The sequence below is a fragment of the Melitaea cinxia genome, chromosome 3 (genome assembly GCF_905220565.1).
Source record: "Melitaea cinxia chromosome 3, ilMelCinx1.1, whole genome shotgun sequence".
Classification (NCBI taxonomy): domain Eukaryota; kingdom Metazoa; phylum Arthropoda; class Insecta; order Lepidoptera; family Nymphalidae; genus Melitaea; species Melitaea cinxia.
This window is the reverse complement of record NC_059396.1, coordinates 13,725,426-13,738,862: the sequence shown is the minus strand read 5'-3', so window position 1 is coordinate 13,738,862 and position 13,437 is coordinate 13,725,426. Positions and strand designations below refer to the sequence as shown.

Genomic DNA, 13,437 nt, shown 5'->3' with positions numbered 1-13,437 from the left:
GGATTTATTTCAAATTTGGCACGAATATTATTAAGAAGTCGGGTCAACATAATATAGGCTACATATTATCACGCTATCACCTACGGTGAACGAGCAGTGAACCTTTATTTCTTCAACGTATTCTGTAACAACGTGTAATCTAACGACGCATTTGAATGTTGTTGTTATTATGTTAATAACCTTGCTATGCTAGCTTTACACTATAAAAATCACGAAAAGAGGAACGGGTAAATGAATGCTATTTTAAAAGGTATAATCGTAGGTATTTTTGATGCTTTATAGCGTTCACGCTGACTACGTCGCGGGCAGCAGCTAGTAGAGAAATAAAATTGTTTGTGTGCAATTCACACACGGAAGAAGTGAAAATACTGAAAAATAGCTTACGAGATTTTTTTTTTCATCGAGGATGTAAAATATATAATACTGTATAATGTATTCTGTCTCATTATCTCCTATATATTTATGAGTTTGTTACTTTATCGTGACGCATTTTCGTTTCATCGAGTTTTAAATCACAACAATTGTAAAGAAGTTTCACTCCAAAAATGATAAAAGTTGCGAAGAAGGCATCAAAATGTATGTACCTATTTCTCTAAATTGCATTAATAAACATGACTATTTTGCCAAAATTATATCGTAATTTTCATGCCTATAAAACTAATGGATAATAAACTGTGTCTGGTCAGATCTTGTTAACATACAAAAGTTAACAGTTACGACACGTGTCAGTGATAAGTGCTTAACTGAATATTGTCTCTAGAAGTAATTTGTTTGTGAATGTGCACATTCAAAGCTGCCTAGAGTCAGTTACATGCTCTAGTACTGGAACTATTATGATGTGCCCAAAACATCCGTACTTTGATCTACTTATTTAAATTTCACAAGTTACGGTTTGGATACGTTACCTATACTCAATGTAAAGATGTTAAGAAATTAGGTTACATTGAACTCGATTTTTTACAGTAAATCAATAGTTTATTCAAACGATTCTCTTTTTAAGTTAAAAAAAAGTATATATATATAGGTATACCTACCATTAAAACGAGTAGTTTTAAATTCCAGATTGCCAAACAACCATAAACATTACAACAATTTTTACGTAATATTTATAATAATGACTGACTGCTATAAATTGCCTGTTTCACTCTACAATAGATTTTTACGGTTCGCTTATCACTCATCAGCCATCATGCCTTTGTAATGTTGTAGTCCAAGGGCTCGGAAATTTGTGTATGTAGATATATTCATAAGTAAAAAAAAAAAAAAAAAAAACGAGTGTGCTTTAGACCACACGACTGAAGTAAAACTTCTTTAGCTCCATCTATATTATATATCTTCCGTTCGGCCCGCCTCACACATCACACCCGCATCACACTTTTCGTAACGCTTCGTCACGCATTCGTGTAGTGCGTAAAGAAGTTTTTCAATATTTCTATAATATTACAATATGTCACAAAAATAGTGCTAAACGTCTCATAATAACAATGCATATGTGTATAACGCTTTTCTTTTATGTTCTTATAAAACTGTCAAGTATCCATTGACCTGATATTGATGTCATTTTATTGAGTAAAAAACGGCATTTCATAAATAACTTCTTACCCTTTATGATTATTATATAAATTTGGAAATACCATAACTATACTACTGAAGCATCTTCTACCGTAATAAATCATATTACATTCACAGCTCCTATTTTAACACGTGGTTCAATAAGTCCCGAGACTAAGTACTAAAAAAAGGTCTTTTTTATAAAATTAATTTTTATTCATCAACATAGTCTCCTCCAAGAGCGATACAGTCCCTCCAACGCTTTTCTAACTTTTCTATCCCATGTGTGTGGAACGATTTGTCTTTGGCTTCAAAATAAGCCTCCGTTGCTGCGATAACTTCACTATTTGAGTCAAATTTCTTACCCTGAAGCATTTTTTGAGGTCTGCAAACAGCCAGTAATCGCTGGGGGCCAAGTCTGGCGAATAAGGGGGATGAGGAAGCAATTCGAAGCCCTATTCGTTAATTTTGGCCATCGTTCTCACGGACTTGTGACAAGGCGCGTTGTCCTGGTGAAACACCGCTTTCTTTTTGTTCATGTGAGGCCGTTTATCCGCAATTTCGTACTTCAATCGCTCCAATAAGCACATGTAATAGTCACTATTTATATTTTGCCCCTTTTCAAGGTAGTCGATGAAAAGTATTCCATGCGCATCCCAAAATATAGACGCCATAACCTTACCGGCCGATTTCTCAGTCTTTGGACGCTTCGGGCGGCTTTCACCAGCCGCTCTCCACTCCGCTGCCTGCCGATTGGATTCCGGAGTGAAATGGTATATCCAGGTTTCATCCATTGTTACATACCGACGTAAAAAATCCTTTTTATTATGATTCATCAGCGCCAAACATCGCTCTGAATCATTGATACGTTGTTCCTTTTGATTAGTTGTAAGCAAACGCGGCACCCACTTAGAAAAAAGCTTTTTCATGGCCAAATTTTTATGTAAAATAGTGAAAACACTACCAGCTGAAATCTTCACTATCTCGGCTATCTCTCGCACTTTTACCTTCCGATCTTCCAATACGATTTTGAGGACTTGGTTAATATTTTGTTGAGTCACTGCTTCATTTGGATGACCTGAGCGTTCCCCATCATTGGTGTCCATGCGACCGCGTTTGAAGTCGGCATATCACCGACAAATGGTTGCTTTAGAGGGAGCTGATCCTGCATAACATTTTATAAGCCATTGCTGTGCTTCAACGGTATTTTTTCCCATTAAAAACAATGTTTTATCAACACGCGAAACTCGTTTTTTTCCATTGTATCGAAATTACAACCGTAGCGTCACTTAAATGTTTCAAAATCAATAATTTTATTGTTCCATTTTTAAAAATTTGACACATATTCTTGTATTGATAGCCAGTACTTTTTAAAAATCAAAAGAGTTTTTAATATATGCGCCATTTCCAGGTTAGTCTCGGGACTTATTGAACGATCTAGTATATATTTTGATACTTTGTACTAAATAAAATATTATCAGTGAGACTATAATTTACTGTTCAAAGCACATTATTTTGTTTCGGTGTTTTATTATATGGGTACGATTTTATTAATCTTATATTTTTTAATATATAAGATTTAATACACCAGTATTTTACTACTGTTACAACAACGATTCAAATGTGCTTTTGGAGCCTATTTAAATAAAGTAATTTTTTTTTTTTGATTTTCCGTGCAAAATATTCAAACATTCAACCAGTTACAGCAGGAACGTTCAGTATTTGAGCGAATTGAATTATCCGTAATTATCTTATAATATATTGAAGGATCAATTGTGTGATTAACCCTAATTTAAGGAAATATTTTTTATCTTCATCACCTCGCAACAAATTAAATAAAACAAACGCCTTGTAAGTTGTAACCTAGCTAATCTAAACGGTCGATATCAAAATTTTTATTAAATTATTTTAAATATTTCGCTTGTTTATTTTTTTTTTTGTGAAGTTGGATGAACGAATTATTTAAATTTTTCATTATTTCCTGTATCTACTTCCTCTCGCGCGAGGTCGCATCCGGTATCCAACAAAAATTATGAACATTTACGTACGTATACCTTTACAGTGAAATGTTATTGAGATCACAATCCATTTCGAGGCTTTTGTAAATCGTGGGGACAGTTATATGCTAATGTATGATAGGTATTTGTTTACTAATTTTGACAGAAGAATTATAATGAAAATAAAAACTAACCATATACATATATTTAAAAAAATAGTATACATATATTATGTACTGCACGTTTTTAAAATCATTATTGATGGCATTAAAAAAAAAAACGAATAAAGTCCAAATAGAATTAATCCATATTAAATTACTTAATCTGTCACTAATTATACTGATTACAACTTGTTTCGAAAGACGTATAAATATAAATTTATATTTACATTTCTCTTTTTCCCAACAAACATGGTACCGTTACAAGGAAAAAAGTGCAATCAAGCACTTTATCGTACTACATAGATGGGTACATTTCTTATTACCGCGAGTGATATGCATCTACTTTATATTGTACTACATTGAGGGCTGCTATTCAAAAGCGCCTACAGGCATAGATCGGTAGGCAAATTATTATGATTTTCTTAACCGACTACAAAAAAGGAGGAGGCTACTCAATTCGACCGTATATTTAATATATAAAATTCTCGTGTCGCGGTGTTTGTAGTTAAACTCCTCCGAAACGGCTTGACCGATTCTCATGAAATTTTGTGTGCATATTGGGTAGGTCTGAGAATCGAACAACATTTATTTTTCATCCCCCTAAATGTTAAGGGTAGTCCACCACTAAAAATTTTTTTTAATTTTTAGATAAATTATTTATTTTTTATTTTATTATGATTTGGCTTTGAAAAATACATACAATCCTAAATTTTTACTTTTCTACCACCAACTCCTATTTTTAAATAGCGTTTAGCGGCAAGACAACGTTTGCCGAGTCAGCTAGTATATATATATGTATATATATATTTATGTATGTTCGGGGATAACTCCGTCGTTCATGAACAACTTTATGAGTAATCTTTGATAATGCGTATTTACTTGACTATTTTTTCGTCTACCTACGTTGTCTTACTTGTCGATATTATTGAAGTCGGTTTTTTTTTCGTTTGCTTGCAAACACAATTATTATATTAAATGTTTCAATGTATAACAAATACCACAAATACCGTACTTCTAGATATGTAATTTTGTAGTCAATATTTGTAAATATTTGTAAATTATACCTTAGATTGTAGTAGATAAGTACTCTAAGATTCTAGTTCAATGGTAGCGTATAAAATATTTATTATTATTTTATAACTTATCGTAAGTTCATAAAAAAAAATTACTCAAAAAATTGTTACAGTAGTAGTTAGGTACAATCAGTTAAAACTTTATAACGTATATACAAAACAATATATAACTGATTACTAACACTTTAAATAAAACTTGTAGAGACAAAAAATATTATTGTGGGTCAACTTAAAACATCCAATGATATCTTTACGGCTTGGCTGTAAATGATACCAAAAATATTTTTATTTGTTTAATAAAATCTGTAAATTAATATCTGTTACATATAATTAATTATAATAGTTATAGAAGAAAATTGTTTTAACCGTCTCTAACTCTACCGAATTCTACCGAAGTTTTTTTAAAATGTTGAAGTAATTTTGAAGCCAACATCTTGTAGTGCCTGAAAATTGAAACATTGAAAAAGTAACTACTTACTTTTAATGTATATCTATACATATTTATACAAATAAATAAAATTGGAGTGTCTGTTTGTAATATTAAAATAACCGCTTTTTTCTAAATGCATGTGGATGTATAGGTACATATACCAAAATAACATTTTTTACAATTTTTGTCTGTCTGTCTGTCTGTTTGTTTTGGCTAATCTCTGAAACGGCTGGACTGATTTTGACGGGATTTTCACTGGCAGATAGCTGATGTAATAAGGAGTAACTTGGGCTACTTTTATTTTAGAAATTTATTTATTTTATAACTCTGCGAACTGAAAAATAGCTTTTTTGTTAAATTTCACGCGGGCGCAGTCGCGAACACAGCTAGTTATGTAATATAACTAATATTAGGTATTGCGCACTATATATATTTTCTTCTTACTTTCGTTTGCGAAACATACTTAGCTACATGAAGTTATTTCTTCTCAGAGCGAAGTACCTACCTGTATATTTTCTAGTTTATAATAAATGAGTCCGTAGTATCTCATTACATCGGTCATATTACTTGGTTATTGAAGACCAGCCGAGTGATCAAGTCATTGGGTTAATGGTACGCGCGGATCGTTGCATTGGAGCATCCAACCGCGTCTCGGGGGCTTAGGAAACCAATTACAGAAATGGACTTAGATAAAGCACTACCAGCATAACGGTGTTAATAGACGACAAGATTTTTCACTTAAGGGGCTACCCGGCCGAATTTACTGTTTTTACATTCCTTATAGTATGCTTGAACGTTGAATAAACAATAAAGTTCTAAAGACAATATTTTAGCTTGATAATTGATCTGTAATAGTGTCTACTGATATATTGAAAAATTTACCTTATCACGAGAAAATGAATTTTTCGTGAACGCTTTTCTCGGTCTAAAATCCGTATAAACTCGCTAATTATGCAACGCATAGACATGAAACTTTAACCAGTAGTGAATAATGCATTACTCTTCAATACTGTCTGCCAATTTTTCAATTAAATAGATAATTTTTGAGAAATCTGTAATATTGAATTTCGTAAGTAAACCGAGCAAGCGGGTGTCTGCGCGGGCGACGAGGAACATTCGCCTCTCGGCCGTTGTATGAGGATCTTGTGTCGTTTGATGCGACGCGCGCGCATTTATTGTTTATTATTTTATTTTTATTGACCCCACAATTTTGACATTTGTGTGATAGGACACTGTAGACACTTTAGTTTTACAAGTGAACGAAAGGACGCATTTACTTATTTGCTTGTGCAAATACTTTTATTTAGTTTTATAAGCGAGCGAAAGGACGAAATAACTACCTATTTGTTTACTTGTGCAAATTGAATATGCCGAAAGTATCAAAAGTGAAATGATATCAGCAACAAAGGCTCACGGAAATAAAAATCGCAGTGTAAGTACTTAATTACGTACTGATTTTTTATCGTAATTTTATATTGTATTGTAAGTTTATTACAATACGTATAGAATAATATATACGTAATAGAACGTATTAATAAAATTAATATAATATCAATTACGCTAAACAATTTATGCGCATAGGAAAATTTACAATATAAATAATTATCTTATTATTTTATTTACAGAGCTCAAAGAAAAAGACAGGTACTACAACAACTCGATGGAAATATAGAAAACCAAGATTTAACTTCAGAAAATTGTCAACTTCGAACTTGCGATGGCACACAGTAAGTAAAATAGGCTAAGAGTCACACCGCATTATTAGACACTTCCTGACTGGGCTTTGCCGGGCTTTGCGGACTTGGTGCGGTTATAAAAAAAGTAAATCGGTATGTGAACCCGACTGCTTAAATCGCTTTGAGTGATTTAAAATCAAGTCCAGTACTCAGTATAGGAATCTAGATTGAGTACTGGACTTGTTTATCTTTCTTTTCAGTTTTTATGCAGTCGGTTTTTATTTATTTCTTTTAATTTCCTTTTTTTACTTAGGATTAGTTTAAATGAAAAATGAGTACCTAGCCAGGAAGTGACATTTCAATCGTAGGCATCGATTACGTAATAGTATAAGTTTTGTGTGTTATATGTATGTGTGTATGTAATTAAGTATGTATGTATGTTATATTGTGTATTCTTTTTGTCTTTATTCATACTACCTAATGAAATGACAGACCTACTTAGAATCGACGAATAAAGTATTTGTATATGTATATTAATTATGAATGTATGTTTTAGTGTGTCAAACATACCTATATAGTACCAAAAAAAAAAAATGCAGCAATAAGTGTACTAGTATTTGTTTGCGTGGATGTGTGTGTAGATATGTGTCTTTGTGTTATCTTAATTCAATGTGTACAAAATGTAAAATATGTTATATTTTATCTACATGGAACCAACAACAGAGCTGGTGCGGCTTGTGAAGCGGCTGAAAAAACAAAAGCGGACAAATACAGGGGTCTAGGCTCCGAATATGATTTTGTCCCATTTGGTGTCGAGACCCTTGGTCCATGGGGTCCTAGCGCTATAAGACTTTCTAAGGAAATAGCAAAAAGGTTATTCGACGTCACAGGAGACCGAAGAGCTGGCAGCTACTTCGGACAAAGAATTAGTCTAGCTATTCAAAGAGGGAACGCTGCCAGTATCTTCGGAACCTTGCCTAAAGGGACTCCTTTTAGTAATATTTTTTAGTTATAATGTATATATACTTAAGGCTTTTTTTTTTAGTTTAATGTAATTTATCTTATTATTATTATTATTGTTATTATTATCAATTTATTAATTAATAAATATGTTATTATCTTAGTAAATGTATATTTTTTTCTAGGACTACCTTCAAAAAAGTGCCACAAGGTCTAGATTTAATTACCCCTATGGCACATAAAGAATAAGTTTGCAGAGTCAACTAATGGGTTTAATTCAACCTATTGTCAGGGATTAGAAAGTGAAGAAAAAGAGGTATTTCCATTTTAGTTATCACTGTATTATTTTACCTTTCACATTTTCTTTCTGGTAAACAAATAAAATATGTGTTCAACTTTTTGTTCTCGATTCAGTTATTTTTTTAATTTCAGTATACTGTTACTACGGAACCGGAAGAAATTATATCCGATAAACACGTCGGAAGGAAGATTGTGGCCATATCTCAATTCACGCAAAAAATTACTCAACTTTTGTAAACATGACCATCTAGCGTATTCATCGAATGATATAATACTAACAGGAGAAAATCAAAATAGTCTGATATCATTATTTACTTTTCAGTGTAAAATGTATAACGTAACTCTTACAATCGAAAATGATATCTGTGAAGACAATTATTTAAATTTGAATGCATGTGGAGTAGCTGGTACCATCGCAATAGGATGTGGCCGGTCACAACTTGAAGAAGTGTTGTCAGCTATAAATTTGCCTAGTTTCACTGAAAATACATACGGCCACAATCACAAGGTTATAGGCAAACAATGTCATCTCATTGAGGTGAAATGTCCCATTACAGCGCATAGAATCGGCATAGACGAAGCTATTAGGAAGAAAAAAATAACCGTCTGGAAAATAAATAAGAATGGTCAATACCACATTAACAAAAATTGGTATTACCAAATTCAAGGTCAATTACATGTAACACAAAGCAAAAAATGTATATATGCGGTATGGGGCAGTGAAAATGAATCGCTTAGAATCGAAATTATTAATAAAGACGATAATTTTTGGCAGAAGGAAATAAAACAAAAGTTGACAAAATTCTATATTGACTGCATACTTCCAGAACTGATTGATCCGAACACATTATTTAAGAAATATACTCAAATAAAAGCAAAAATGTAACCGATTCATATTTAAAAATAAAAATCACAATTTTAAATCAATGAGTGTATGTTTAATCATGTGTACTCAATATAATAATTGTGTTTGCAGGCAAACGAAAAAAACCGACTTCAGTTATATCGACAAGTAATAAAACGCAGGTAGACAAAAAATTAGTCAAGTAAATACGCATTATCAAAGATTACTCCAAAAGTTGTAATCAGATCTCGATGAAATTTAAATGTGATCACATGATAAACATCGGCTTTCGATTAAATCAAAAATTGTCAAAATCGGTACACTAAAAAGTTATGCGGATTTTCGAGTTTTCCTCGATTTCTCTGGGATCCCATCATCAGATCCTAGTTTACTTATCACGGTACCACACCTAAGATATCTCCTTTCCAACAAAAAAAGAATTATCAAAATCGGTCGATAAACGACGAAGTTATCCCCGAACATACATAAAAAAATATATACGGTCCTCCTCCTTTTTTGAAGTCGGTTAAAAAGAGTAGGATTTTTTTTTAAATTTATTCTATCTATATTTTATATATATATTTTTTATCTAGTATTTCTTTTTAGTCCATCCCTAATTGCAAATTAACTCTGTAGCGTATTTAAATAATTTGCAAAGTTAGTATTCACATATATTTCAAAGTGAATTATAAATAAAATATATTTAGGTATTTTAATCTGTTTGCGTTATCAACTCTCGGCCTATAAAATCGATTGATGACTGCGCGTTGTAATAATACGCAACAAATCCGCTAGATGTCGTATTATACCTCACGCGCTTAAATACGTAAAATTTGTCAGGTGAAGAGCGGTAAGGGGGCGGTCAAGCGAGTTGAAACTAGGGACACGATATCGCAACGATAAGTATCGATATCGATATAGTATCGGTATCGAAACAAAAGTATCAAATTAGTAATAGCATCGAAACTCAAGTATCGATATGAGTAAGTATCGAATAAATTTTGAGTTTCCCTATTACTTTAAATTAATTCACATCCACAACAGAGGCGCGCAGACCATGAATGAGACCTGTTGTGATTCATTAATGGACCACAATGAAAATAAAAATAAACAACTTAGATACAAAAAAAGGTTTTATTTCTACTAAACACATTATGGAGAAGAGATAAACATAATAATTGTGTTTGCGGACAAACGAAAAAAAATCGACTTCAATTACATCGACAAGTAATACAACGTAGATCGACGAACAATTAGTCAAATAACTACGCGTTATCAATGATTACTCAAAAAGTAGTTATCAGATCTCGATAAAATTTAAATGTGACCACATGATAAACGTCAGCTTTTGATTAAATTAAAAATTATCAAAATCGGTACATCCAGTAAAAAGTTATTGCGGATTTTCGAGAGTTTCCCTCGATTTCTCAGGGATTCCATCATCATATCCTGGTTTCCTTATCATGGTACTAAACTAGGGATATCCCCTTTCCAACAAAAGAAGAATTATCAAAATCGTCAAATCCAGTAGAAAGTATGATGATGTTGATGATGACTGATATATTGACAAATGACAATCGAAAAACAAAATGTCTACCACAGAATGTAAACAGCGCAGCCAAAAGGTCCATGTCCATTCCGTTTCATCGTTTGCCGTCATATTGGCAGTAGTGAAGTGCGTTTATTTATTTTTATGTTTTATTAAATTACGTTCAGTTCAGAAAACCTATTAAGCAGAGGCGTTAAATTGGTATTTACGAGTTAGTTGCTCGTTTATTTTTTCTTTTTATGGAATCGATACTTGATGCTAAGTACTGATATTAGTACTAAGTATCGAAAGGAAGTATCGAATTTCTAAATACTAGTATCGAATCAAAAGATAGCGATATGAGTAAAGTATCGGATTCGATATCGTGTCCCTAGTTGAAACGCGCGAGGTCATTCAGATAGGGTACGCCCTTAAGGAAAAACGGTAGAGCGACGCTCTCGAGAAATTAATGTTAACTTTTACAAGTTTCTTTTAAAAGCTATTGAAAACTCTTGTAAGCTCAGGATTAGTTCTTGCGATCTTTAAAAGTCAATAATTTGACCTTAATTTTCTTATGACAAAATATCTAAGCTTAAGCAAAAGATAAACCTGAATGATATCTGAAATTGGTACAATTTCATATTTTCACGTGAGTCAGAACTCGACATAAAAATACCGACCATGTTAACCGCAATGAAAAAAGTAATACACGTGAATATAAAGAAGTAAAACAAATTGTAATCTTAATATATATAAATTACGCCTCACGTTGTTTGTCCGCGATTTACTCCTAAACTACTTAACCGATTTTAATCAAATTTGCACACCGTGTGAAGTTTGATCCAACTTGAAAGATAGGCTATATTTTATTTCGTTATAAATAATTATTATTTAAGTTTCTTGTTAATTTTTCTTTGCAGAATCTACACTTCGAATTGGTAGTAGCTTCATTCATTAATTTGTAGTTACGATTCTAAAATATTTTAATAAAGTCATTTTTGATTTTGAATTTTGTTTTTTTTTTTAGAAGTGCTGCACTTAATAGGCGAGCCTGACTTCCGTGATGTGCGGCTACGATGGGAGTACGGGAAGAGTGAAGAGGAGGACCCTAAGAAAATATTGGCATTCCAAATACATTACTGCGAGTTGCAGGCCTGGGGTCAATATCGATGCAGAACCAAAGTAAATATATTATATTGCTTATTAACTTAACCTTGTGTCATAAGGAATTGTTAATAAGAGTAGAGTTACTAAAAATAAATCTGAGGTTTTCTTTTAATTTCTCGTTCAGTTGCTGATAAAGTTTGACTCGTGCATAAGGGTCATTCAAGTATTACCTACGTAACCAGAATTTTAGTAATTTTTAAACCCCTTCTCCACCTAGACAGAAAAAAACTGCAGAACTCTACTCCTCTCCCTATGCTTACGTAAACATTGTAATAAATAAATATTGCTGACGTAACCACTATGTAGACCCCCCCCGGCCTCCGTGTCATCAAAAATAATGTAAAACATGGAGCCCCCCCACTCCACTTCGATGTTTACGTAATACTCGAATGACCCCTATGTTTATAATAAGCTCTATGAGCACAAGAAAAATAGGTCCTTATAGTCTAATTTTTGCCAACTAATAAACAAAAACTTTTGGATTTAGATTATAGGAATATCTGTAACCGATCAAGTCATGATTAATTGTTACATAAACTCTTCTCTTATCTCTTTGATACTGTTATAGGTATCTCAGAACATTGTCAACAATCAGTAACAAAGGCCCTGAAAACACACCCATATTAATAGAAGACCCATTTTCGTGTTCTTTTGGAATTAACAAGTAATTTTGATTATAATTAATTGTCTTTAATTAGAACCTAAACGCATATATCGGGTATAAATGAGAAAATATTTGCCACAACAGAGAAAATCAACGATTTTGATGAGTGGCTATTTAAAGGAACCTGAAATTTTTCAGGTCATATTTCGATGTTAGAAGGAGTTATTGGAATACTTAAAATGAAATAAATAAAAGTTTACATTAAGCTTTAACCCTTATGACAGAATTCTCATCTTATTTCGTTCAAATTAAGGTTAATTTTGTGTATGTAAAGTAAAAAAAAATTTTTTTTTTTCAAAAGTGTTTTGACCATTTCATAAATAGGTATATTATTACATATAAGACTATATTTTGTAAATATACGAATATGTAGGTACAAATTGAATCAAAGCCCTCGGTTTGCTCTGATGACTGGCACGACTGCCTCCAAACGGGGTATAATTGACGCGCGCGCCATACCGTGACCATAACTCCATGACGTGCGACCTACCTTTTAAATAAAGCCCATTGTTTATCTGATTTTTCGCGCATTGTTCTAAAATCTCCCTTAAAAAGAAAGTTTTTTTATTCTAATTTACTATGCCCTATTGAAATTGTATTTTTTTGTCTGCCGGAGGTTCTTTATAACAATGTGAAATAAATAAAAAAGTTGTAAGGAACTAGAACTTTTTACTGCTCATTTATTGGATTGGTGTTTAGTTGTGCCAATAGGGCACGGTCGATTAAACCGATGTCACGTAGGATGAAAAAGAGAAATGACGGAGTTTGATTGGAACGATTGAAATAACACTTATAATTAAATTTAAAAAAAGGAAAAATGGTTAGATATACTTTCATCATTAAATCTTAAACTAGAACATGTTTTGTTTTTATTTTATAACATAAGTATATAAAACAACCAAGCCATGTAACAGTAAACGGTACTCTATATGCTTGATATAGCTCATAATTCACTTGTATTTATAGTAGGTACTTTTTGTAGGCAATAAGTTTTGGAACTATTTATAAACGAACTCTTTTTTTATTTTGTTATAGTTGTAGCTTGTGTCATTATCTAAAAATGCTTAATAAAAATATGGAATACTA

General features: G+C 32.2%; 1 protein-coding gene across 1 annotated transcript in view; it reads left to right on the top strand.

Moving 5' to 3' along the window:
* LOC123669538 overlaps positions 1-13,437 on the top strand; it is a 29,249-nt gene that overhangs the window by 10,404 nt on the left and 5,408 nt on the right. Inside the window, exon 2 of the mRNA XM_045603140.1 lies at positions 11,548-11,702. Within this exon, the coding sequence (XP_045459096.1) occupies positions 11,548-11,702 (155 nt within the window). The remainder of the gene's footprint in view (positions 1-11,547; positions 11,703-13,437) is intronic.